Source organism: Argopecten irradians, chromosome 3 (genome assembly GCF_041381155.1).
Source record: "Argopecten irradians isolate NY chromosome 3, Ai_NY, whole genome shotgun sequence".
Classification (NCBI taxonomy): Eukaryota; Metazoa; Mollusca; class Bivalvia; order Pectinida; family Pectinidae; genus Argopecten; species Argopecten irradians.
The window spans coordinates 66,066,513-66,092,609 of record NC_091136.1 but is presented as its reverse complement, the minus strand read 5'-3'; the positions used below and the strand labels follow the sequence as shown (position 1 = coordinate 66,092,609).

General features: G+C 35.2%; 1 protein-coding gene across 4 annotated transcripts in view; it reads left to right on the top strand.

Moving 5' to 3' along the window:
• The window catches only part of LOC138319377 (transport and Golgi organization protein 1 homolog), a 92,505-nt gene that overhangs the window by 50,372 nt on the left and 16,036 nt on the right, over positions 1-26,097 (top strand). For 3 of the 4 annotated variants that reach the window (XM_069262477.1, XM_069262474.1, XM_069262475.1), the window contains one exon: positions 102-439. In XM_069262477.1, coding sequence (XP_069118578.1) covers positions 102-439 — 338 coding nt within the window. The remainder of the gene's footprint in view (positions 1-101; positions 440-26,097) is intronic. The other variant, XM_069262476.1, reaches the window with a different exon arrangement.

Sequence of the window (26,097 nt, the reverse complement as noted above, 5' to 3'; positions counted from 1 at the left end):
TGCACAGTTGATTGATTATTTTAACAATACAGATATATAATGGAGTGTACATGTGAAAGAATTTGTACATTTTGATGAGGATAACTTAATGTTTCTATCAGGGATGGAGAATTTCTTGGCTCTCCTGGACCGGAGCGGATGCCACCTCCTCCCATACATGACAGACGAATGCCACCCCCAGGTGCCAGGATGCCACATCCCCCCTTGGATGGACGTTCTCCTCCTCCTTATGACCGGAGAGGACCGCCACCTCCTCCAGATAGAAGGTCTCCTCCTGCATATGATCGAGGGTTGAGGATGCCTCCCCCTCACCACATGGATCGTAGATCCCCTGGCTATAGAATGCCTCCACCTCCAGACATGCTTCCTCGTATGAGGGGTCCTCCACCTCCTCATCTTCGAGGAGGTCCCACCTCTCCTCCTCCTGGTATGGGACCTGGTAATGCTTTACTCTTAACTGCTCACTCTGATAGTAGTCATGTTAGTAAGTTATTGTGTCATTAGCTGAGGAAAGTCAGTTTATGTTAGTTGTGTCATTAGCTGAGGAAAGTCGGTTTATGTTAGTAAGTTATTGTGTCATTAGCTGAGGAAAGTCGGTTTATGTTAGTAAGTTATTGTGTCATTAGCTGAGGAAAGTCGGTTCATGTTAGTAAGTTATTGTGTCATTAGCTGAGGAAAGTCGGTTTATGTTAGTAAGTTATTGTGTCATTAGCTGAGGAAAGTCGGTTCATGTTAGTAAGTTATTGTGTCATTAGCTGAGGAAAGTCGGTTTATGTTAGTAAGTTATTGTGTCATTAGCTGAGGAAAGTCAGTTCATGTTAGTAAGTTATTGTGTCATTAGCTGAGGAAAGTCGGTTTATGTTAGTAAGTTATTGTGTCATTAGCTGAGGAAAGTCGGTTTATGTTAGTAAGTTATTGTGTCATTAGCTGAGGAAAGTCAGTTCATGTTAGTAAGTTATTGTGTCATTAGCTGAGGAAAGTCGGTTTATGTTAGTAAGTTATTGTGTCATTAGCTGAGGAAAGTCGGTTCATGTTAGTAAGTTATTGTGTCATTAGCTGAGGAAAGTCGGTTTATGTTAGTAAGTTATTGTGTCATTAGCTGAGGAAAGTCAGTTTATGTTAGTAAGTTATTGTGTCATTAGCTGAGGAAAGTCGGTTAAGTTATTGTGTCATTAGCTGAGGAAAGTCGGTTCATGTTAGTAAGTTATTGTGTCATTAGCTGAGGAAAGTCAGTTCATGTTAGTAAGTTATTGTGTCATTAGCTGAGGAAAGTCGGTTTATGTTAGTAAGTTATTGTGTCATTGGCTGAGGAAAGTCGGTTTATGTTAGTAAGTTATTGTGTCATTAGCTGAGGAAAGTCGGTTCATGTTAGTAAGTTATTGTGTCATTAGCTGAGGAAAGTCGGTTCATGTTAGTAAGTTATTGTGTCATTAGCTGAGGAAAGTCGGTTTATGTTAGTAAGTTATTGTGTCATTAGCTGAGGAAAGTCGGTTTATGTTAGTAAGTTATTGTGTCATTAGCTGAGGAAAGTCGGTTCATGTTAGTAAGTTATTGTGTCATTAGCTGAGGAAAGTCGGTTCATGTTAGTAAGTTATTGTGTCATTAGCTGAGGAAAGTCAGTTCATGTTAGTAAGTTATTGTGTCATTAGCTGAGGAAAGTCGGTTTATGTTAGTAAGTTATTGTGTCATTAGCTGAGGAAAGTCAGTTTATGTTAGTAAGTTATTGTGTCATTAGCTGAGGAAAGTCGGTTTATGTTAGTTATTGTGTCATTAGCTGAGGAAAGTCGGTTTATGTTAGTAAGTTATTGTGTCATTAGCTGAGGAAAGTCGGTTCATGTTAGTAAGTTATTGTGTCATTAGCTGAGGAAAGTCGGTTTATGTTAGTAAGTTATTGTGTCATTAGCTGAGGAAAGTCGGTTTATGTTAGTAAGTTATTGTGTCATTAGCTGAGGAATGTCGGTTTATGTTAGTAAGTTATTGTGTCATTAGCTGAGGAAAGTCGGTTTATGTTAGTAAGTTATTGTGTCATTAGCTGAGGAAAGTCGGTTTATGTTAGTAAGTTATTGTGTCATTAGCTGAGGAAAGTCGGTTTATGTTAGTAAGTTATTGTGTCATTAGCTGAGGAAAGTCGGTTTATGTTAGTAAGTTATTGTGTCATTAGCTGAGGAAAGTCGGTTTATGTTAGTAAGTTATTGTGTCATTAGCTGAGGAAAGTCGGTTTATGTTAGTAAGTTATTGTGTCATTAGCTGAGGAAAGTCAGTTCATGTTAGTAAGTTATTGTGTCATTAGCTGAGGAAAGTCGGTTTATGTTAGTTGTGTCATTAGCTGAGGAAAGTCGGTTTATGTTAGTAAGTTATTGTGTCATTAGCTGAGGAAAGTCGGTTTATGTTAGTTGTGTCATTAGCTGAGGAAAGTCGGTTTATGTTAGTAAGTTATTGTGTCATTAGCTGAGGAAAGTCGGTTTATGTTAGTAAGTTATTGTGTCATTAGCTGAGGAAAGTCGGTTCATGTTAGTAAGTTATTGTGTCATTAGCTGAGGAAAGTCGGTTTATGTTAGTAAGTTATTGTGTCATTAGCTGAGGAAAGTCAGTTCATGTTAGTAAGTTATTGTGTCATTAGCTGAGGAAAGTCGGTTTATGTTAGTAAGTTATTGTGTCATTAGCTGAGGAAAGTCGGTTTATGTTAGTAAGTTATTGTGTCATTAGCTGAGGAAAGTCGGTTTATGTTAGTAAGTTATTGTGTCATTAGCTGAGGAAAGTCGGTTTATGTTAGTAAGTTATTGTGTCATTAGCTGAGGAAAGTCAGTTCATGTTAGTAAGTTATTGTGTCATTAGCTGAGGAAAGTCGGTTCATGTTAGTAAGTTATTGTGTCATTAGCTGAGGAAAGTCGGTTCATGTTAGTAAGTTATTGTGTCATTAGCTGAGGAAAGTCGGTTTAGGTTAGTAAGTTATTGTGTCATTAGCTGAGGAAAGTCGGTTTATGTTAGTAAGTTATTGTGTCATTAGCTGAGGAAAGTCGGTTAAGTTATTGTGTCATTAGCTGAGGAAAGTCGGTTAAGTTATTGTGTCATTAGCTGAGGAAAGTCAGTTCATGTTAGTAAGTTATTGTGTCATTAGCTGAGGAAAGTCGGTTTATGTTAGTAAGTTATTGTGTCATTAGCTGAGGAAAGTCGGTTTATGTTAGTAAGTTATTGTGTCATTAGCTGAGGAAAGTCGGTTTATGTTAGTAAGTTATTGTGTCATTAGCTGAGGAAAGTCAGTTTATGTTAGTAAGTTATTGTGTCATTAGCTGAGGAAAGTCGGTTTATGTTAGTTGTGTCATTAGCTGAGGAAAGTTGGTTTATGTTAGTAAGTTATTGTGTCATTAGCTGAGGAAAGTCGGTTTATGTTAGTAAGTTATTGTGTCATTAGCTGAGGAAAGTCGGTTTATGTTAGTAAGTTATTGTGTCATTAGCTGAGGAAAGTCAGTTCATGTTAATAAGTTATTGTGTCATAAGCTGAGGAAAGTCAGTTCATGTTAGTAAGTTATTGTGTCATTAGCTGAGGAAAGTCGGTTCATGTTAGTAAGTTATTGTGTCATTAGCTGAGGAAAGTCGGTTTATATTAGTAAGTTATTGTGTCATTAGCTGAGGAAAGTCGGTTCATGTTAGTAAGTTATTGTGTCATTAGCTGAGGAAAGTCGGTTAAGTTATTGTGTCATTAGCTGAGGAAAGTCGGTTAAGTTATTGTGTCATTAGCTGAGGAAAGTCAGTTCATGTTAGGAAGTTATTGTGTCATTAGCTGAGGAAATTCAGTTCATGTTAGTAAGTTATTGTGTCATTAGCTGAGGAAAGTCAGTTCATGTTAGGAAGTTATTGTGTCATTAGCTGAGGAAAGTCGGTTTAGGTTAGTAAGTTATTGTGTCATTAGCTGAGGAAAGTCGATTTATGTTAGTAAGTTATTGTGTCATTAGCTGAGGAAAGTCGGTTCATGTTAGTAAGTTATTGTGTCATTAGCTGAGGATAGTCGGTTCATGTTAGTAAGTTATTGTGTCATTAGCTGAGGAAAGTCAGTTCATGTTAGTAAGTTATTGTGTCATTAGCTGAGGAAAGTCAGTTCATGTTAGTAAGTTATTGTGTCATTAGCTGAGGAAAGTCAGTTCATGTTAGTAAGTTATTGTGTCATTAGCTGAGGAAAGTCGGTTTATGTTAGTAAGTTATTGTGTCATTAGCTGAGGAAAGTCAGTTTAGGTTAGTAAGTTATTGTGTCATTAGCTGAGGAAAGTCAGTTCATGTTAGTAAGTTATTGTGTCATTAGCTGAGGAAAGTCGGTTTATAATAGTAAGTTATTGTGTCATTAGCTGAGGAAAGTCGGTTCATGTTAGTAAGTTATTGTGTCATTAGCTGAGGAAAGTCAGTTCATGTTAGTAAGTTATTGTGTCATTAGCTGAGGAAAGTCGGTTTATGTTAGTAAGTTATTGTGTCATTAGCTGAGGAAAGTCGGTTTATGTTAGTAAGTTATTGTGTCATTAGCTGAGGAAAGTCGGTTTATGTTAGTAAGTTATTGTGTCATTAGCTGAGGAAAGTCGGTTTATGTTAGTAAGTTATTGTGTCATTAGCTGAGGAAAGTCGGTTTATGTTAGTAAGTTATTGTGTCATTAGCTGAGGAAAGTCAGTTTATGTTAGTAAGTTATTGTGTCATTAGCTGAGGAAAGTCAGTTCATGTTAGTAAGTTATTGTGTCATTAGCTGAGGAAAGTCGGTTTATGTTAGTAAGTTATTGTGTCATTAGCTGAGGAAAGTCGGTTCATGTTAGTAAGTTATTGTGTCATTAGCTGAGGAAAGTCGGTTCATGTTAGTAAGTTATTGTGTCATTAGCTGAGGAAAGTCAGTTCATGTTAGTAAGTTATTGTGTCATTAGCTGAGGAAAGTCGGTTTATGTTAGTAAGTTATTGTGTCATTAGCTGAGGAAAGTCAGTTCATGTTAGTAAGTTATTGTGTCATTAGCTGAGGAAAGTCAGTTCATGTTAGTAAGTTATTGTGTCATTAGCTGAGGAAAGTCAGTTCATGTTAGTAAGTTATTGTGTCATTAGCTGAGGAAAGTCAGTTCATGTTAGGAAGTTATTGTGTCATTAGCTGAGGAAAGTCAGTTCATGTTAGTAAGTTATTGTGTCATTAGCTGAGGAAAGTCGGTTTATAATAGTAAGTTATTGTGTCATTAGCTGAGGAAAGTCAGTTTATGTTAGTAAGTTATTGTGTCATTAGCTGAGGAAAGTCGGTTCATGTTACTAATTCACTGGAAGACCATAAAGGCCTAATTTTGACAGAAATTTTCAAAACAGACCTAATATTGAGAGAAAATGACCTAATAATCAGAAAAGGTCTAATTCTGAGCAAACTGGTCTAAAAATAACCACCATGGTACTAATTTCCATGACCCCGGTCTAATATTACAGCAGCGGTCTAATTTTCAGTGATGGGTCTAATTTTCAGTGACCGGGTCTAATTTTCAGTGATGGGTCTAATTTTCAGTGACCGGTCTAATGTTGGTGACCACAGTCTAATATTCCAGCGGTGGTCTAATTTTCAGTGACCTGGTCTAATTTTCAGTGATGGGTCTAATTTTCAGTGATGGGTCTAATTTTCAGTGACCGGTCTAATTTTGGTGACCACAGTCTAATATTGCAGCGGTGGTCTAATTTTCAGTGGCGGGTCTAATTTTGATGACCCAAGTCTAATTTTATAGTGGTGGTCTAATTTTCAGTGACGAGTCTAATTTTCAGCAACTGGGTCAAATTGTGATGGCCTCAGTCTAATATTACAGCAATGATCTAATTTAAGCGACCGGGTCGAATTTTGATGACCTCAGTCTAATTTTATAGCGGTGGTCAAATTTTCAGCGACCGGGACTAATGTTGGTGACATCAGTCAAATATTATAGAGACGGTCTATCTAGCCGAGCCAAATATTGAAGGACCACGTACTAGATCTGTCTAATCATTCAAAGGAGTTCACTGAAATTCCCCTATCTTGTGCCTTTGAGTTTCTCTACTAGTTTGAATTTTACACCATTTTCTAAAACAAAACATCACTGATTATCTTTGTCTAAAAACCGTCACTAACTAGTATAGTCTATTACATCGTGTACATGTCTTAAATTATAGCTAGGCCTAAATAAAATAGTTTGTGGTCGATAACAAATTTGTCATGACTTACGTATTCATAAGACCGACCTTGTGTACGTATAGTGTATCGTCTGTAATGTAGCTTACGACCGCTTGATAGCTATACCAATATACTTCCAAGCATTCATGTTTACAACAAGAACTTAATCGGTTTCTCAATATGAGTTTCATACTCATTGTGTAATGAAGATGACCTTTATTTTAAGTTAATGTGTGCAAGCCTCATCCGCAGACTACACTCTTCAGCCTCCCGCTGTGATAGACAGATTTACCTGTGTCCGGCCGGCTAACTGGTCATCGAAGCAATGACGAAGAAGCCGTCAGTAGGATCTGTATCTGGCGTTTAAGTTATACGTAATGTTGTTCATTAATAAAATTCTTGCAATATTCCGGACGAATTTTACGTAGATATGTCGCCACGTGCCAAAAAATGTACAAATATACCCACTTCAGCTTGACTCGTGTGTGTTGTCATAGCGACGGCTGCCCCAGATCATAGCCACGGGCGTTTACCTGTAGACTTTTGAACGCGTTTGCAGTCAGTTACGGTACATTGGTTTTCAATAGACATCATGTCGGTGAACATTTAGCAGAACCATTGAAATTTCGATGATGAGTTTGATTACTATATACGTCCTTGTTATATTATTATATCCGTAAAACGTTGTATTCTGGTAAGTAATAATCCACCATACATAATTGCTAAGTGTACATGTTCATATTATAGAATGATATTTCACACGTATATATTTACTGATGCACTTTTGTAAAATATTTTGTAGAATTGTTTCGATTTGTATTTTTTGTATGGACTACCGATATCTGGCGTTAAAGTTATTCAGATTCCTAATCCGGAACTCCATTTATTGGGGACGGAATGTTGTTTTTATGAATAAAATTCCCGCAATATTCCGGACTTAAGTCGGCATTTACAGAAAAAAAAAACTAATTAATGCTTCGATGTGTACAATGTACCCACTACCGTACGCGTTTGACACAGTCGTGTGTGTGTAGTCAATGATGACAAAGATTTTATTCTCGTAAACATACAAACAGTAGTGTAGAGAATATATAAACAGGACATATATATGTAAACAGCATTAACAATGAAATAGTGCAGTACATATTACACATCTACTAGAATATACATATAGGATATACTGGTTATATTAATGAACTGAATTAAGTCGGTCTTGTATAATAATTATAAATTTTGTAAGTGAAATAAGTTCATTGTTAACTACATAATTAAATAGAGTATCAAATTTAAAAGTATTTGGTCTTTCATAATAGTATCTAGACATAAATTTCTTTCTATTGGATACTAAGTGATCATCAGTACAGTTAAATAAATAATGGAACTCATCTCCAATTTCGTTTAAGTTACACATGCTACAAAATCGTTGTTGTCTTGGTATATTAATCTATCTGCCACATTCAACCGCTAGTTTTACATTACATGTTCTAAATTTACAATAGGCCTTCGCCAGACGTGGAGGAAGAACAATCAAATAGTTTTCAAAAATCAAATCATGCTTATAAATTCTATAATTGATACCTTTCGGAGAGTTGAAAACATCATTTTTCCAACTATCTATAGAATTACCTTTGAGGGCATGGAAAATAACTTTTTTCAAACAAGTAGTGAATTCCCTTCTCTCGAAAACATTAACAAGATTACATTCTTCAAAAATACTTTTAATACATTTTAACCACTGTGTATTATAATTATTAGTAATCTGGAACAGTTTGTAATTAAGCTTGTTATGTGATGATTCTATCATCCTTGCCCAATAGCCAATCATGCGAACTTTAATACTGATAGATAATGGGAATCTACCAAGTTCCCCGTATACCATGAAGTTGGGTGTTGATGTTTTCAACTTAAGAATATGTTTACAAAATTTAAGGTGGAGACATTCTAAAAGTTTATAATCACAAAACCCCCAAACCTCACAACCGTATAAGCGAAGTCTGCCCGAGCGTTTACCCGTAGATATGTGTTACTAAAGTTGCTTCTTTGAAAGTTATTGTTTCAGATATCGTATGACCAAAGAAGATTGAAGAAAATATCAAAATAACATCATAATGCATAACTGTTGAAGAGGATACATTTTGACACCAATAAAATTATATAACATTATATACGCTCTCGTGTTTTTACCAACATCAATCAATCATATCTTTTATCCAGCAAATTTGAGACACAAAGAAAAAAATGAGATGTGAAACTGTATACATGTATACATATATAATTAAGGCAACAAAATGATAAATGTATGTTTGGTAATAAATTAACAAAATAGCAGTTTTATACGCGTTCATCCCGTCGACACTAGCTGCTATAGGGCCAATTTAGCCTCATGAAGTTTTATTTCGTATTATTTAAAATAATAAAATTAACCAACCTTGTATACAGACGGAGGAAACTTTCAAGCTCTAACAATGATTTTATCATCATACATGTAAACATACCGTTGTGTAAATATGTTACGAACTAATATTTCTGCTACCGATCTTGGTAATTAAGGGAAAGTCAATTGTTTTCTGTAATAAAAAGTGATTATTATATCTTTGGTAATATTCCAATATTCCCAGTGACTACACATATACATGAATATTATATCAAGGACTGATACGTCCTTCATTATATTATCCATGACCCGACCCGGGTAGTCTGATGTCTCCTAGTTAAACTCACTTTATAAAATTGTTACGCATTCATGATATATGGCATGATTCTAAACCGAACGTTTTGTATATAAGCAAGCATTTATAAGTGAGGAGGATTCGTCACTGTCCCTTTACATTACTAAACACCACGCGACACGTCTATGAACTGGGAATAAAAACCATTTTTCTCAACAAATACTTGTCTTATCGAGTCAAACAAAACATGTAAATTTTATTAAATTTCACAACGTTTATTACTTGCTTTAAGGACGTAAGATTTAGAAGATATGTCTTAAATTTTCGTTAAAAAAAATACGACAGCTCATGAAATGACGGTCCGCTTCAGAAAGTAAGACGATAACCCTCGCACCCGCAAGCTACATCAAAGGCTGCGCCGGCGGATATCAAAGGAAAATCAGTCGTCGCCCAACGTCACGGTCAGTGCACAAACACAAAAGCTCCTGCGTTGTACTTCCCCAAACCTCAGTGTGACTTATTCCTCTCATATACGTCCTTGATAAAAGTAATTATGTCTGACAATGTATCTTGAGAGCAAATTTCGTTTCATTGCTTATTTACCAATATACAATACTTGTTTGTCCTTTAATTCAATTGTGAATTGGCGGCTTTAATTATACATATCAAGTTTTGAGAACCGTCATAACACAAATACATGTATGTATCATTTAGTGGAGTGATATATATCGATCCATTTGTTCTGACAAAAAACATTCAGCTTTCATACTGCACATGACTTGTTCATATTTCGCGAAATTCATTCATCAATTAATGTCTTTATTTGAAAAACAGATCATGCACAGATGTGAAGAAAAAACTGAGACTAAGATGTATATGTGTCATCCAAATCCTTCTTCTTAGCTGATGTCACGCTGTGTTGTAATCTTTACCTGTATACTTCGATGGACAACATCGTCTCATGAAGGGTACAAGATGTAAGAAATTGAAACTAACCACGGGAGTGAGCAAATTGACCATCATGTAATTTCAATTCACGTTACGTCAAGAATCAAATTATATGGTCTAATTACACGATGATCAGTCGATGCCGGTCATTATATGACATAGTCATTTTCTAAAACAATACATGGCTTCGGCTTCTTCATACAGATAATTTACGTTATCCAACAACTTTACATATGTAAATTAAAAAAAACCCGTGTGATTTGAATACGAAACTTTCTCTTTATTACTAGCTCTGCTTGTTTTCCTACATTAAACAAATAGCGTGCATGTGGTAGACCTTCGCTATATATCTAAACAATAGACATGATTAAATAATTACACCACCATATCGGGTATAATTACCGTGTACCTATAGCCTTCACATCTGTATACATGCCCCAGGACATAGCATGCGACAACTATGGTACAGGTACGTGTGTATTTCACGGTCGGTTGATCAGACCTCAATGCAGGTGTCACTCAGGTAAGGCCAGTTTTCTGAAGCGTATTTTAGTTACATTTGACTATATTAATGATATAGCTTTTCAAGAGTTGTCATCTATATTAGAAAACTCTTCTAAGTGCTATTTATATCGTCACCTGGTGAATCAAGTTGTTTTACAAACTTATTTGACAAAGCATATTCCAAACAAAAATCGTATTGTATTGACAAAAATAAGGTTATCGGCACATAACTTGTGCATTGAATCTGGACGTTTTTCAAATTTAGATAGAAGTGAGCGTGTTTGTCAGTTTTGTGACCCTCATCGTGATATTGAGGACGAATATCATTTTATTCTCATTTGTCCAATTTATCAAGATATTAGAAAGAAATTTATAAAAAGACATTATTGGGAAAAACCATCTGTATTTAAATTAACCAAACTTTTGAGTACTACAAATATAAAAGAATTAAATCTACTTAGTAAATATATTTACAATGCAACTATTTTGAGAAAGTCATTAATGTAATGCTTTGTCCATTCTCCACTTATCCTGTATGTATGCAAATTGTATTTTGATATTATTCTTTGTAAAAAGCAAATAAGTTGAAAAACTTAATGCAAATAAAGAATTTGAATTTGAATTTGACTATTCCGATCTCAAAATCGGTCCGGTATTCGCAATTGGGAGGGATCGGTTTTGGGAAGTTTTATATACTATTAATAAAGAGGAATTCATTCCGTACATGCATGACATCCATGTTCGGTTTCTAGAGGTGATCGGTTTTGAGAAGGTTCGGTTTTGGGAAGTTACACTGTACATATAATGATAATGATAATTTATATGACCAATAAACGTACTGCATCACTCTGTAGATGATTGCTTAAAACAGAGATTTAGAATAGTTTGATATACAATCTAAATGTTTGCTTAAAAGAAAGAAAATCACATCTTCAAATGGTATCAGGATTACGAGCCGTGCACATCTAATACGTATACAAGGTGATCACTTTAGACTGGATTTTAGAATTAGTTCAGTTGCAATACTTCGTAATAAATTGGTAAAGAAGCTTACAGCTTAAACAGACCGAGGATCAGGTATTAATATATAATTGCAATTTTGAGGACGGTATCTCGGCACAGCGGCCGAATTTTATGCGGTTTTGATATCATTGTCAGAAAATTAAACAGAATAACATATAAAAACATAAGCGAGTCAACATGAGCGAGGTAATTCGACAGCGGTATCGTTACCCAGACCAAGGACGTATATGGGACTTATAAATCCTTGCCCAGACGATTTTTCTTGAGATGTGCATCATGCGATTTTTACGGGTTTTTTTCTTAATTAATTTAAACGGCGCTTTAATTTCAGCTAAATTTAAGTGTCCGAATGAGAACCAGAGAGACAGCGATGGGCGATATCTTTTAATTAACTAAATCTGCCGATATATTTGAAATTTTCTTATCCATGTTACGTGTTTAGTGAATAAAAGGATAACATTAATTTATTAATTTTTAATTCATATCCACAGATTCTGCACTATATGTGTTTCTTCTGCATGTCCAACAAGTGACATTCTTAAACTTATTTTCAGCATATGTTTATACGCTTCCTTTGAAATATTTATTTCAACACAAGACAATAAATCCGTGTATAATGATGACCCTGCATACTCTAGTTAGTTGTATAACTTACGGAAATATAAATTGTGAAAATCACAACCTGTGATGTCAAATACCAGTACATGATTTCGCTGGTAGATCGTCGTGTGACCAAGACAATGGGGGTGGGTGGGGGGGAGGGGGTTCATATCTCTTAGCACAGGGAAATACCGTGATTGATTGACAGTCGTTCAAATGATCCACGTCATTGCAAGGATGTATATACATAAAACCCATCATCAAAATCTTTAATTGTGCTGCTATATGAACGAAAAGTTGTATCTAAATTGAAATCATAAATGTTTATCTGTACAGTCGTACATCTGAGTTTAATGTAGCAGATCTACAGTGGAGCTTCGATAATTTGGATAATGCGTACCACAATAACCGCACTAAAGTTTGATCGTCTATCGAAAACCAATGTACCATAACTGACTACACACGCGCACATTTTGACAAAAGTCTACAGGTAAACGCCCGTGGCTATGATCTGTGGCAGCCGTCACTATGACAACACACACGTGTCAAGCTGTAGTGTTTTTATTTGGACATTTTTCGGCACGTGGCGACATACCTACGTAAAATTCGTATAACTTTAACGCCAGATACAGATCCTACTGACGGCTTCTGGATAATCTTCCGACAAGGATTTATTCGTCCTTGCTTCGACCAGTTAGCCGGCCGGGCACAGGTAAATCTGTCTATCACAGCGGGAGGCTAAAGAGTGTAGTCTGCGGATGAGGCTTGCACACATTTAGCTTAAAATAAAGGTCATCTTCATTACACAATGAGTATGAAACTCATATTAACAAACAGATCAAGTTCTTGTTGTCAACAGGAATTCAGCGGTCGTAAGCGACATTACAGACGATACACTATATGCACACAAGACAGGTCTTATGAATACGTAATTCATGACAAATTTGTTATCGACTACAAACTATTTTATTTAGACCTGGCTATAATTTAAGACATGTGCACGATGTAATAGACTATACTAGCTAGTGACGGTAAGTTTAGATAAGGTCGTCGTAATTCGGCCGCCAAATATATTTTAGACATAGATAATCAGTGATGTTTTTAGAAAATGGTGTAAAATTCAAACTAGAAGAGAAACTTTAAGGCACAAGATAGGGAAATTTCAGTGAACTCCTTTGAATGATTAGACAGATCTAGTACATGATCCTTCAATATTTGGCTCGGCTAGATATACCGTCTCTATAATATTTGACTGATGTCACCAACATTAGTCCCGGTCGCTGAAAATTTGACCACCGCAATAAAATTAGACTGAGGTCATCAAAATTCGACCCGCGGTCGCTTAAATTAGATCATTGCTGTAATATTAGACTGAGGCCATCACAATTTGACTCAGTCGCTGAAAATTAGACTCGTCACTGAAAATTAGACCACCACTATAAAATTAGACTTGGGTCATAAATAGACCCGCCACTGAAAATTAGACCACCGCTGCAATATTAGACTGTGGTCACCAAAATTAGACCGGTCACTGAAAATTAGACCCATCACTGAAAATTAGACCAGGTCACTGAAAATTAGACCACCGCTGGAATATTAGACTGTGGTCACCAACATTAGGCTGGTCACTGAAAATTAGACCCATCACTGAAAATTAGACCCGGTCACTGAAAATTAGACCAATCACTGAAAATTAGACCGCTGCTGTAATATTAGACCGGGGTCATGGAAATTAGTACCATGGTGGTTATTTTAGACCAGTTTGCTCAGAATTAGACTTTTTCTGATTATTAGGTCATTTTCTCTCAATATTAGGCCTGTTTTGAAAATTAGGGCAATTTCTGTCAAAATTAGGCCTTTATGGTCTTCCAGTGATAAGTTATTGTGTCATTAGCTGAGGATAGTCGGTTCATGTTAGTAAGTTATTGTGTCATTAGCTGAGGAAAGTCAGTTCATGTTAGTAAGTTATTGTGTCATTAGCTGAGGAAAGTCAGTTCATGTTAGTAAGTTATTGTGTCATTAGCTGAGGAAAGCCAGTTCATGTTAGTAAGTTATTGTGTCATTAGCTGAGGAAAGTCAGTTCATGTTAGTAAGTTATTGTGTCATTAGCTGAGGAAAGTCGGTTTATGTTAGTAAGTTATTGTGTCATTAGCTGAGGAAAGTCGGTTTATGTTAGTAAGTTATTGTGTCATTAGCTGAGGAAAGTCGGTTTATGTTAGTAAGTTATTGTGTCATTAGCTGAGGAAAGTCGGTTTATGTTAGTAAGTTATTGTGTCATTAGCTGAGGAAAGTCAGTTTATGTTAGTAAGTTATTGTGTCATTAGCTGAGGAAAGTCGGTTTATGTTAGTAAGTTATTGTGTCATTGGCTGAGGAAAGTCGGTTTAGGTTAGTAAGTTATTGTGTCATTAGCTGAGGAAAGTCGGTTTAGGTTAGTAAGTTATTGTGTCATTAGCTGAGGAAAGTCGGTTAATGTTAGTAAGTTATTGTGTCATTAGCTGAGGAAAGTCAGTTCATGTTAGTAAGTTATTGTGTCATTAGCTGAGGAAAGTCGGTTTATGTTAGTAAGTTATTGTGTCATTAGCTGAGGAAAGTCGGTTCATGTTAGTAAGTTATTGTGTCATTAGCTGAGGAAAGTCGGTTTATGTTAGTAAGTTATTGTGTCATTAGCTGAGGAAAGTCGGTTCATGTTAGTAAGTTATTGTGTCATTAGCTGAGGAAAGTCGGTTTATGTTAGTAAGTTATTGTGTCATTAGCTGAGGAAAGTCAGTTCATGTTAGTAAGTTATTGTGTCATTGGCTGAGGAAAGTCGGTTTATGTAGTAGTTATTGTTCATTGTGAAAGTGTATGTTAGTAAGTTATTGTGTCATTGCTGAGGAAAGTCGGTTTATGTTAGTAAGTTATTGTGTCATTAGCTGAGGAAAGTCGGTTTATGTTAGTAAGTTATTGTGTCATTAGCTGAGGAAAGTCGGTTTATGTTAGTAAGTTATTGTGTCATTGGCTGAGGAAAGTCGGTTTATGTTAGTAAGTTATTGTGTCATTAGCTGAGGAAAGTCGGTTTATGTTAGTAAGTTATTGTGTCATTAGCTGAGGAAAGTCGGTTTATGTTAGTAAGTTATTGTGTCATTAGCTGAGGAAAGTCGGTTTATGTTAGTAAGTTATTGTGTCATTAGCTGAGGAAAGTCGGTTTATGTTAGTAAGTTATTGTGTCATTAGCTGAGGAAAGTCGGTTTATGTTAGTAAGTTATTGTGTCATTAGCTGAGGAAAGTCGGTTTATGTTAGTAAGTTATTGTGTCATTAGCTGAGGAAAGTCGGTTTATGTTAGTAAGTTATTGTGTCATTAGCTGAGGAAAGTCGTTAGTTTTATGTGTAGTAAGTTATGTGTGTCATTGTGTCTGAGGAGGAAGTCGGTTTATGTTAGTAAGTTATTGTGTCATTAGCTGAGGAAAGTCGGTTTATGTTAGTAAGTTATTGTGTCATTAGCTGAGGAAAGTCGGTTTATGTTAGTAAGTTATTGTGTCATTAGCTGAGGAAAGTCGGTTTATGTTAGTAAGTTATTGTGTCATTAGCTGAGGAAAGTCGGTTTATGTTAGTAAGTTATTGTGTCATTAGCTGAGGAAAGTCGGTTTATGTTAGTAAGTTATTGTGTCATTAGCTGAGGAAAGTCGGTTTATGTTAGTAAGTTATTGTGTCATTAGCTGAGGAAAGTCGGTTTATGTTAGTAAGTTATTGTGTCATTAGCTGAGGAAAGTCGGTTTATGTTAGTAAGTTATTGTGTCATTAGCTGAGGAAAGTCGGTTTATGTTAGTAAGTTATTGTGTCATTAGCTGAGGAAAGTCTGTTAGTAAGTTGTGTCATCTGAGGAAGTCGGTTTATGTTAGTAAGTTATTGTGTCATTAGCTGAGGAAAGTCGGTTTATGTTAGTAAGTTATTGTGTCATTAGCTGAGGAAAGTCGGTTTATGTTAGTAAGTTATTGTGTCATTAGCTGAGGAAAGTCGGTTTATGTTAGTAAGTTATTGTGTCATTAGCTGAGGAAAGTCGGTTTATGTTAGTAAGTTATTGTGTCATTAGCTGAGGAAAGTCGGTTTATGTTAGTAAGTTATTGTGTCATTAGCTGAGGAAAGTCGGTTTATGTTAGTAAGTTATTGTGTCATTAGCTGAGGAAAGTCGGTTTATGTTAGTAAGTTATTGTGTCATTAGCTGAGGAAAGTCGGTTTATGTTAGTAAGTTATTGTGTCATTAGCTGAGGAAAGTCGGTTTATGTTAGTAAGTTATTGTGTCATTAGCTGAGGAAAGTCGGTTTATGTTAGTAAGTTATTGTGTCATTAGCTGAGGAAAGTCGGTTTATGTTAGTAAGTTATTGTGTCATTAGCTGAGGAAAGTCGGTTTATGTTAGTAAGTTATTGTGTCATTAGCTGAGGAAAGTCGGTTTATGTTAGTAAGTTATTGTGTCATTAGCTGAGGAAAGTCGGTTTATGTTAGTAAGTTATTGTGTCATTAGCTGAGGAAAGTCGGTTTATGTTAGTAAGTTATTGTGTCATTAGCTGAGGAAAGTCGGTTTATGTTAGTAAGTTATTGTGTCATTAGCTGAGGAAAGTCGTTAGGTTTATGTTAGTAAGTTATTGTGTCATTAGCTGAGGAAAGTCGGTTTATGTTAGTAAGTTATTGTGTCATTAGCTGAGGAAAGTCGGTTTATGTTAGTAAGTTATTGTGTCATTAGCTGAGGAAAGTCGGTTTATGTTAGTAAGTTATTGTGTCATTAGCTGAGGAAAGTCGGTTTATGTTAGTAAGTTATTGTGTCATTAGCTGAGGAAAGTCGGTTTATGTTAGTAAGTTATTGTGTTCATTTAGCTGAGGAAAAGTCGGTTTATGTTAGTAAGTTATTGTGTCATTAGCTGAGGAAAGTCGGTTTATGTTAGTAAGTTATTGTGTGTCATTAGCTGAGGAAAGTCGGTTTATGTTAGTAAGTTATTGTGTCATTAGCTGAGGAAAGTCGGTTTATGTTAGTAAGTTATTGTGTCATTAGCTGAGGAAAGTCGGTTTATGTTAGTAAGTTATTGTGTCATTAGCTGAGGAAAGTCGGTTTATGTTAGTAAGTTATTGTGTCATTAGCTGAGGAAAGTCGGTTATGTTAGTAAGTTATTGTGTCATTAGCTGAGGAAAGTCGTTTATGTTAGTAAGTTATTGTGTCATTAGCTGAGGAAAGTCGGTTTATGTTAGTAAGTTATTGTGTCATTAGCTGAGGAAAGTCGGTTTATGTTAGTAAGTTATTGTGTCATTAGCTGAGGAAAGTCGGTTTATGTTAGTAAGTTATTGTGTCATTAGCTGAGGAAAGTCGGTTTATGTTAGTAAGTTATTGTGTCATTAGCTGAGGAAAGTCGGTTTATGTTAGTAAGTTATTGTGTCATTAGCTGAGGAAAGTCGGTTTATGTTAGTAAGTTATTGTGTCATTAGCTGAGGAAAGTCGGTTTATGTTAGTAAGTTATTGTGTCATTAGCTGAGGAAAGTCGGTTTATGTTAGTAAGTTATTGTGTCATTAGCTGAGGAAAGTCGGTTTATGTTAGTAAGTTATTGTGTCATTAGCTGAAAGGAAAGTCGGTTCCATGTTAGTAAGTAGTTATTGTGTCATTAGCTGAGGAAAGTCGGTTTATGTTAGTAAGTTATTGTGTCATTAGCTGAGGAAAGTCGGTTTATGTTAGTAAGTTATTGTGTCATTAGCTGAGGAAAGTCGGTTTATGTTAGTAAGTTATTGTGTCATTAGCTGAGGAAAGTCGGTTTATGTTAGTAAGTTATTGTGTCATTAGCTGAGGAAAGTCGGTTTATGTTAGTAAGTTATTGTGTCATTAGCTGAGGAAAGTCGGTTTATGTTAGTAAGTTATTGTGTCATTAGCTGAGGAAAGTCGGTTTATGTTAGTAAGTTATTGTGTCATTAGCTGAGGAAAGTCGGTTCGATGTTAGTAAGTTATTGTGTCATTAGCTGAGGAAAGTCGGTTTATGTTAGTAAGTTATTGTGTCATTAGCTGAGGAAAGTCGGTTTATGTTAGTAAGTTATTGTGTCATTAGCTGAGGAAAGTCGGTTTATGTTAGTAAGTTATTGTGTCATTAGCTGAGGAAAGTCAGTTTATGTTAGTAAGTTATTGTGTCATTAGCTGGAGGAAAGTCGGTTTATGTTAGTAAGTTATTGTGTCATTAGCTGAGGAAAGTCGGTTTAGTATGTTAGTAAGTTTTATGTGTGTCATTAGCTGAGGAAAGTCGGTTTATGTTAGTAAGTTATTGTGTCATTAGCTGAGGAAAGTCGGTTTATGTTAGTAAGTTATTGTGTCATTAGCTGAGGAAAGTCGGTTTATGTTAGTAAGTTATTGTGTCATTAGCTGAGGAAAGTCGGTTTATGTTAGTAAGTTATTGTGTCATTAGCTGAGGAAAGTCGGTTTATGTTAGTAAGTTATTGTGTCATTAGCTGAGGAAAGTCGGTTTATGTTAGTAAGTTATTGTGTCATTAGCTGAGGAAAGTCGGTTTATGTTAGTAAGTTATTGTGTCATTAGCTGAGGAAAGTCGGTTTATGTTAGTAAGTTATTGTGTCATTAGCTGAGGAAAGTCGGTTTATGTCGTAAGTTAGTTTTAATGTTTGGTGACCACAGTCTAATATATCAGCGGTGGTCTAATTTTCAGTTGACCTGGGTTACTAATATTCAGTGATGGGTCTAATTTTCAGTGATGGGTCTAATTTTCAGTGACCGTCTAATTTTGGTGACCACAGTCTAATATTGCAGCGGTGGTCTAATTTTCAGTGGCGGGTCTAATTTTGATGACCCAAGTCTAATTTTATAGTGGGTGGTCTAATTTTCAGTGTGACGAGTCTAATTTTCAGCAACTGGGTCAAATTGATGATGGCCTCAGCCTTAATATTAACATCAATGATGCTAATTTAAGCGACCGGGTCGAATTTTGATGACCTCAGTCCTAATTTTATAGCGGTGGTCAAATTTTTCAGCGACCGGGACTAATGTTGGTGACGATCAGTAAAAATAGTTATAGAGTACGGTCTATCTAGCCGAGCCAAATATTGAAGAACCACGTACTAGATCTGTCCTAATCATTCAAAGGAGTTCACTGAAATTCCCCTATCTTGGTGCCTTTGAGTTTCTCTACTATAGTTTGAATTTTACACCATTTTCTAAAAACAAAACATCACTGATTTATCTTGTCTAAAAACCGTCACTAACTAGTGTATAGTCTATTACATCATGTACATGTCTTAAATTATAGCTAGGCCCTAAATAAAATAGTTTGTGGTCGATAACAAATTTGTCATGACTTACGTATTCATAAGACCGACCTTGTGTACGTATAGTGTATCGTCTGTAATGTAGCTTACGACCGCTTGATAGCTATACCAATATACTTCCAAGCAATCATGTTTTTACAACAAGAACTTAATCGGTTTTATCAATATGAGTTTTCATACTCATTGTGTAATGAAGATGGCCTTTATTTTTAAGTTAATGTGTGCAAGCCTCATCCGCAGACTACACTCTTCAGCATCCCGCCTGTGATAGACAGATTTACCTGTGTCCGGCCGGCTAACTGGTCATTAGCTCGAAGCAATGACGACGAAGAAGCCGATCAGTAGGATCTGTATCTGGCGTTAAAGTGTATACGTAATGTTGTTCATTAATAAAATTCTTGCAATATTCCTGACGAAATTTTACGTAGATATATGTCGCCACGTGCCAAAAAATGTACAAATATAAACCCATCTTCAGCTTGACTCGTGTGTGTTGTCATAGCGACGGGCTGCCCAAGATCATAGCCACGGGCGTTTACCTGTAGACTTTTGAACGCGTTTGCAGTCAGTTACGGTACATTGGTTTTCAATAGACATCAATGTCGGTGAACATTTAGCAAGAACCATTGAAATTTCGATGATGAGTTTGATTACTATATACGTCCTTGTTATATTATTAATATCCGTAAAACGTTGTATTCTGGTAAGTAATAATCCACCATACAATAATTGCTAAGTGTACATGTTCATATTATAGAATGATATTTCACACGTAATATATTTAATGATGCACTTTTGTATAATATTTTGTAGAATTGTTTCGATTTGTATTTTTTGTATGGACTAACCGATATCTGGCGTTAAAGTTATTCAGATTCCTAATCCGGAACTCCATTTATTGGGGACGGAATGTTGTTTTTATGATTATAATTTCCCGCAATATTCCGGACTTAAGTCGGCATTTACAGAAAAAAAAAAAACTAATTAATGCTTCGATGTGTACAATGTACCCACTACCGTACGCGTTTGACACAGTCGTGTGTGTGTAGTCAATGATGACAAAGATTTTATTCTCGAAAACATACAAAAACAGTAGTGTAGAGAATATATAAACAGGACATATATATGTAAACAGCATTAACAATGAAATAGTGCAGTACATATTTACACATCTACTAGAAAAACATATAGGATATACTACAGGATATATTAATGAACTGAATTAAGTCGGTCTTGTATAATAATTATAAAATTTGTGTAAGTGAAATAAGTTCATTGTTAACTACATAATTTAATTTAGAGTATCAAATTTAAAAGTATTTGGTCTTTCATAATAATATCTAGACATAAATTTCTTTCTATTGGATACTAAGTGATCATCAGTACAGTTAAATAAATAATGGAACTCATCTCCAATTTCGTTTAAGTTACACATGCTACAAAATCGTTGTTGTCTTGGTATATTAATCTATCTGCCACATTCAACCGCTAGTTTTACATTACATGTTCTAAATTTACAATAGGCCTTCGCCAGACGTGGAGGAAGAACAATCAAATAGTTTTCAAAAATCAAATCATGCTTATAAATTCTATAATTGATACCTTTCGGAGAGTTGAAAACATCATTTTTTCCAACTATCTATAAGAATTACTTTTGAGGGCAATGAAAAATAACTTTTTTTCAAACAAGTAGTGAATTCCCTTCTCTCGAAAACATTAACAAGATTACATTCTTCAAAAATGCTTTTAATACAATTTTAACCACTGTGTATTATAATTATTAGTAATCTGGAACAGTTTTGTAATTAAGCTTGTTATGTGATGATTCTATCATCCTTGCCCAATAGCCAATCATGCGAACTTTAATACTGATAGATAATGGGAATCTAAACCAAGTTCCCCGTTATACCATGAAGTTTGGTGTTGATGTTTTCAACTTAAGAATATGTTTACAAAATTTAAGGTGGAGACATTCTAAAAGTGTTATAATCATCACAAACCCCCAAACCTCACAACCGTATAAGCGAAGTCTGCCCGAGCGTTTACCCGTAGATATGTGTTACTAAAGTTGCTTCTTTGAAAGTTATTGTTTCAGATATCGTATGACCAAAAAGATTGAAGAAATATCAAAATAACATCATAATGCATAAACTGTTTAGAAGAGGATACATTTTACAACCAATAAAATTATATAACATTTATATACGCTCTTCGTGTGTTTTCCAACATCAATCAATCATTCATCTTTTATCCTACAGCAAATTGGTAGACACAAAGAAAAAACTGAGATGTGAAACTGTATACATGTATACATATTCTATAATTAAGGCAACAAAATGATAAATGTATGTTTGGTAATAAATTAACAAAATAGCAGTTTTATACGCGTTCATCCCTCGTCGACACTAGCTGCTATAGGGCACAATTTAGCCTTATGAAGTTTTTTTATTTCGTATTATTTAAAATAATAAAATTAACCAACCTTGTATACAGACGGAGGAAAGTTTCAAGCTCTAAACAATGATTTTTTCATCATCATACATGTAAACATACCGTTGTGTAAATATGCTTACGAAACTAATATTTCTGCTACCGATTTGGTAATTAAGGGAAAGTCAATTGTTTTCTGTAATAAAAAGTGATTATTATATCTTTGGTAATATTCCAATATTCCCAGTGACTAAACATATACATGACTATTATATCAAGGACTGATACGTCCTTCATTATATTATCCATGACCCGACCCGGGTAGTCTGATGTCTCCTAGTTAAACTCACTTGATAAAATTGTTACGCATTCATGATATATGGCATGATTCTAAACCGAAACGTTTTGTATATAAGCAAGCATTTATAAGTGAGGAGGATTCGTCACTGTTCCCTTTAACATTACTAAACACCAGCGCGACACGTCTATGAACTGGGAATAAAACCATTTTTTCTCAACAAAATACTTGTCTTATCGAGTCAAAAACAAAACATGTAAATTTCATTAAATTTCACAACGTTTATTACTTGCTTTAAGGACGTAAGATTTAGAAGATATGTCTTAAATTTTCGTTAAAAAAAATACGACAGCTCATGAAATGACGGTCCGCTTCAGAAAGGGCGATAAGACGATAACCCTCGCCACCCGCAAGCTACATCAAAGGACCTGCGCCGGCGGATATCAAAGGAAAATCAGTCGTCGCCCAACGTCACGGTCAGTGCAACACAAACACAAAAGCTCCTGCGTTGTACTTCCCCAAACCTCAGTGTGACTTATTCCTCTCATATACGTCCTTGATATAAGTAATTATGTCTGACAATGTATATTGAGAGCAAATTTCGTTTCATTGCTTATTTACCAATATACAATTACTTAGTTTGTCCTTTAATTCAATTGTGAATTGGCGGCTTTAATTATACATATCAAGTTTTTGAGAACCGTCATAACACAAATACATGTAATGTATCATTTAGTGAAGTGATATATATCGATCCATTTGTTCTGACAAAAAACATTCAGCTTTCATACTGCACATGACTTTGTTCATATTTCGCGAAATTTCATTCATTCAATTAATGTCTTTATTTGAAAAACAGATCATGCACTGATGTGAAGAAAAAACTGAGACTAAGATGTATATGTGTCATCCAAATCCTTCTTCTTAGCTGATGTCACGCTGTGTTGTAATCTTTACCTGTATACTTCGATGGACAACATCGTCTCATGAAGGGTACAAGATGTAAGAAATTGAAACTAACCACGGGAAGTGAGCAAATTGACCATCATGTAATTTCAATTCACGTTTACGTCAAGAATCAAATTATATGGTCTAATTACACGATGATCAGTCGATGCCGGTCATTATATGACATAGTCATTTTCTAAAACAATACATGGCTTCGGCTTCTTCATACAGAATAATTTACGTTATCCAACAACTTTACATATGTAAAATTAAAAAAAACCCGTGTGATTTGAATACGAAACTTTCTCTTTATTACTAGCTCTGCTTGTTTTCCTACATTAAACAAATAGAGCGTGCATGTGGTAGACCTTCGCTATATATCTAAACAATAGACATGATTAATAAATAATTACACCACCATATCGGGTATAATTACCGTGTACCTATAGCCTTCACATCTGTATACATGCCCCAGGACATAGCATGCGGACAACTATGGTACAGGTACGTGTGTATTTCACGGTCGGTTGATCAGACCTCAATGCAGGTGTCACTCAGGTAAGGCCAGTTTTCTGAAGCGTATTTTTAGTTACATTTGACTATAACTACATGATATAGCTTTTCAAGAGTTTGTCATCTATATTAGAAAAACTCTTCTAAGTGCTATTTTATCGTCACCTGAGTGAATCAAGTTTGTATTTACAAACTTATTTGACAAAGCATATTCCAAACAAAAATCGTTATTGTATTGACAAAAATAAGGTTATCGGCACATAACTTGTGCATTGAATCGTGGACGTTTTTCAAATTTAGATAGAAACGAGCCGTGTGAGTTGTCTGTTTTGTGACCCTCATCGTGATATTGAGGATTCGAATATCATTTTATTCTCATTTTGTCCCCAATTTATCAAGACATTAAGAAAGAAATTTATAAAAAGACATTATTGGGAAAAACACCATCTGTATTTAAAATTAACCAAACTTTTGAGTATTACACAAATTATGAAAAGAATTAAATCTACTCTAGTAAATATATTTTACAATGCAACTATTTTGAGAAAGTCATTAATGTAATGCTTTGTCCATTCTCCACTTATCCTGTATGTATGCAAATTGTATTTTGATATTATTCTTTGTAAAAAGCAAATAAGTTGAAAAACTTAATGGCAAATAAAAGAATTTGAATTTGAATTTGACTATTCCGATCTCAAAATCGGTCCGGTTTCGCAATTGGGAGGGATCGGTTTTGGGAAGTTTTATATACCTATTAATTAAAGAGGAATTCATTCCGTACATGCATGACATCCATGTTCGGTTTCTAGAGGTGATCTTCGTTTTTTTTGTGTCATTATGAGAAGGTTCGGTTTTGGGAAGTTACACTGTACATATAATGATAATGATAATTTATATGACCAATAAACGTACTGCATCACTCTGTAATGATTGCTTAAAAACAGAGATTTAGAATAGTTTGATATACAATCTAAATGTTTGCTAGAAAGAAAGAAATCACATCTTCAAATGGTATCAGATTACGAAGCCGTGCACATCTAATACGTATACAAGGTGATCACTTTAGACTGGATTTTAGAATTAGTTCAGTTGCAATACTTCGTAATAAATTTGGTAAAGAGAAGCTTACAGCTTTTCTTCTTAAACAGACCGAGGATCAGTTTATTTAATATATAATTTGCAATTTTGAGGACGGGTATCTCGGTAAGTTACATTAGCGGCCGAATTTTTATGCGGTTTTGATATCATTGTCAGAAAATTAAACAGAATAAAACATATAAAAACATAAGCGAGTCAACATGAGCGAGGTAATTCGACAGCGGTATCGTTACCCAAGACCAAGGAACGTATATGGGACTTATAAATCCTTGCCCAGACGATTTTTCTTGAGATGTGCATCATGCGATTTTACGGGTTTTTTTCTTAATTATTTAAACGGCGCTTTATTTTCAGCTAAATTTAAGTGTCCGAATGAGAACCAGAGAGACAGCGATGGCGATATCTTTTAATTAACTAAATCTGCCGATATATTTGAAATTTTCTTATCCATGTTACGTGTTTATTGAATAAAAGGGATAACATTAATTTATTAATTTTTAATTCATATCCACAGATTCTGCACTATATGTGTTATCTTTCTGCATGTCCAACAAGTGACATTCTTAAACTTATTTTCATAGTTTTATACGCTTCCTTTAAAATATTTTATTTCAACACAAGACGAATAAATCCGTGTATAATGATGACCCTGCAGTAGCATACTCTAGTTAGTTGTATAACTTACGGAAATATTAAATTGTGAAAATCACAACCTGTGATGTCAAATACCCAGTACATGATTTCGCTGGTAGATCGTCGTGTGACCAAAGACAATGGGGCATGTGGTGGGGGGTTGAGGGGTTCATTTATCTCTAGCACAGGGAAATACCGTGATTGATTGACAGTCGTTCAAATGATCCACGTCATTGCAGAGGAAGATGTATATCATAAAAACCATCATTCAAAATCTTTAATTATGTGCTGCTATATGAAGCTGAGAAAAAAGTTGTATCTAAATTGAAATCATTAAATGTTTATCTGTACAGTCGTACATCTGAGTTTAATGTAGCAGATCTACAGTGGAGCTTCGATAATTTTGGATAATGCGTGTACCACCACAATAACCGCACTAAAGTTTGATACGTCTATCGAAAACCAATGTACCATAACTGACTACACACGCGCACATTTGACAAAAGTCTACAGGTAAACGCCCGTGGCTATGATCTGGGGCAGCCGTCGCTATGACAACACACACGTGTCAAGCTGTAGTGTTTTTATTTGGACATTTTTCGGCACGTGGCGACATACCTACGTAAAATTCGTATAACTTTAACGCCAGATACAGATCCTACTGACGGCCTCTGGATAATCTTCCGACAACGATTTATTCGTCCTTGCTTCTGACCAAAGTTAGCCGGCCGGGCACAGGTAAATCTGTCTATCACAGCGGGAGGCTAAAGAGTGTAGTCTGCGGATGAGGCTTGCACACATTTAGCTTAAAATAAAGGTCATCTTCATTACACAATGAGTATGAAACTCATATTAACAAAACAGATCAAGTTTCTTGTTGTCAACAGGAATTCAGCGGTCGTAAGCGACATTACAGACGATACACTATATGCACACAAGTCAGTTCACTGGTCTTATGAATACGTAATTCATGACAAATTTGTTATCGACTACAAACTATTTTA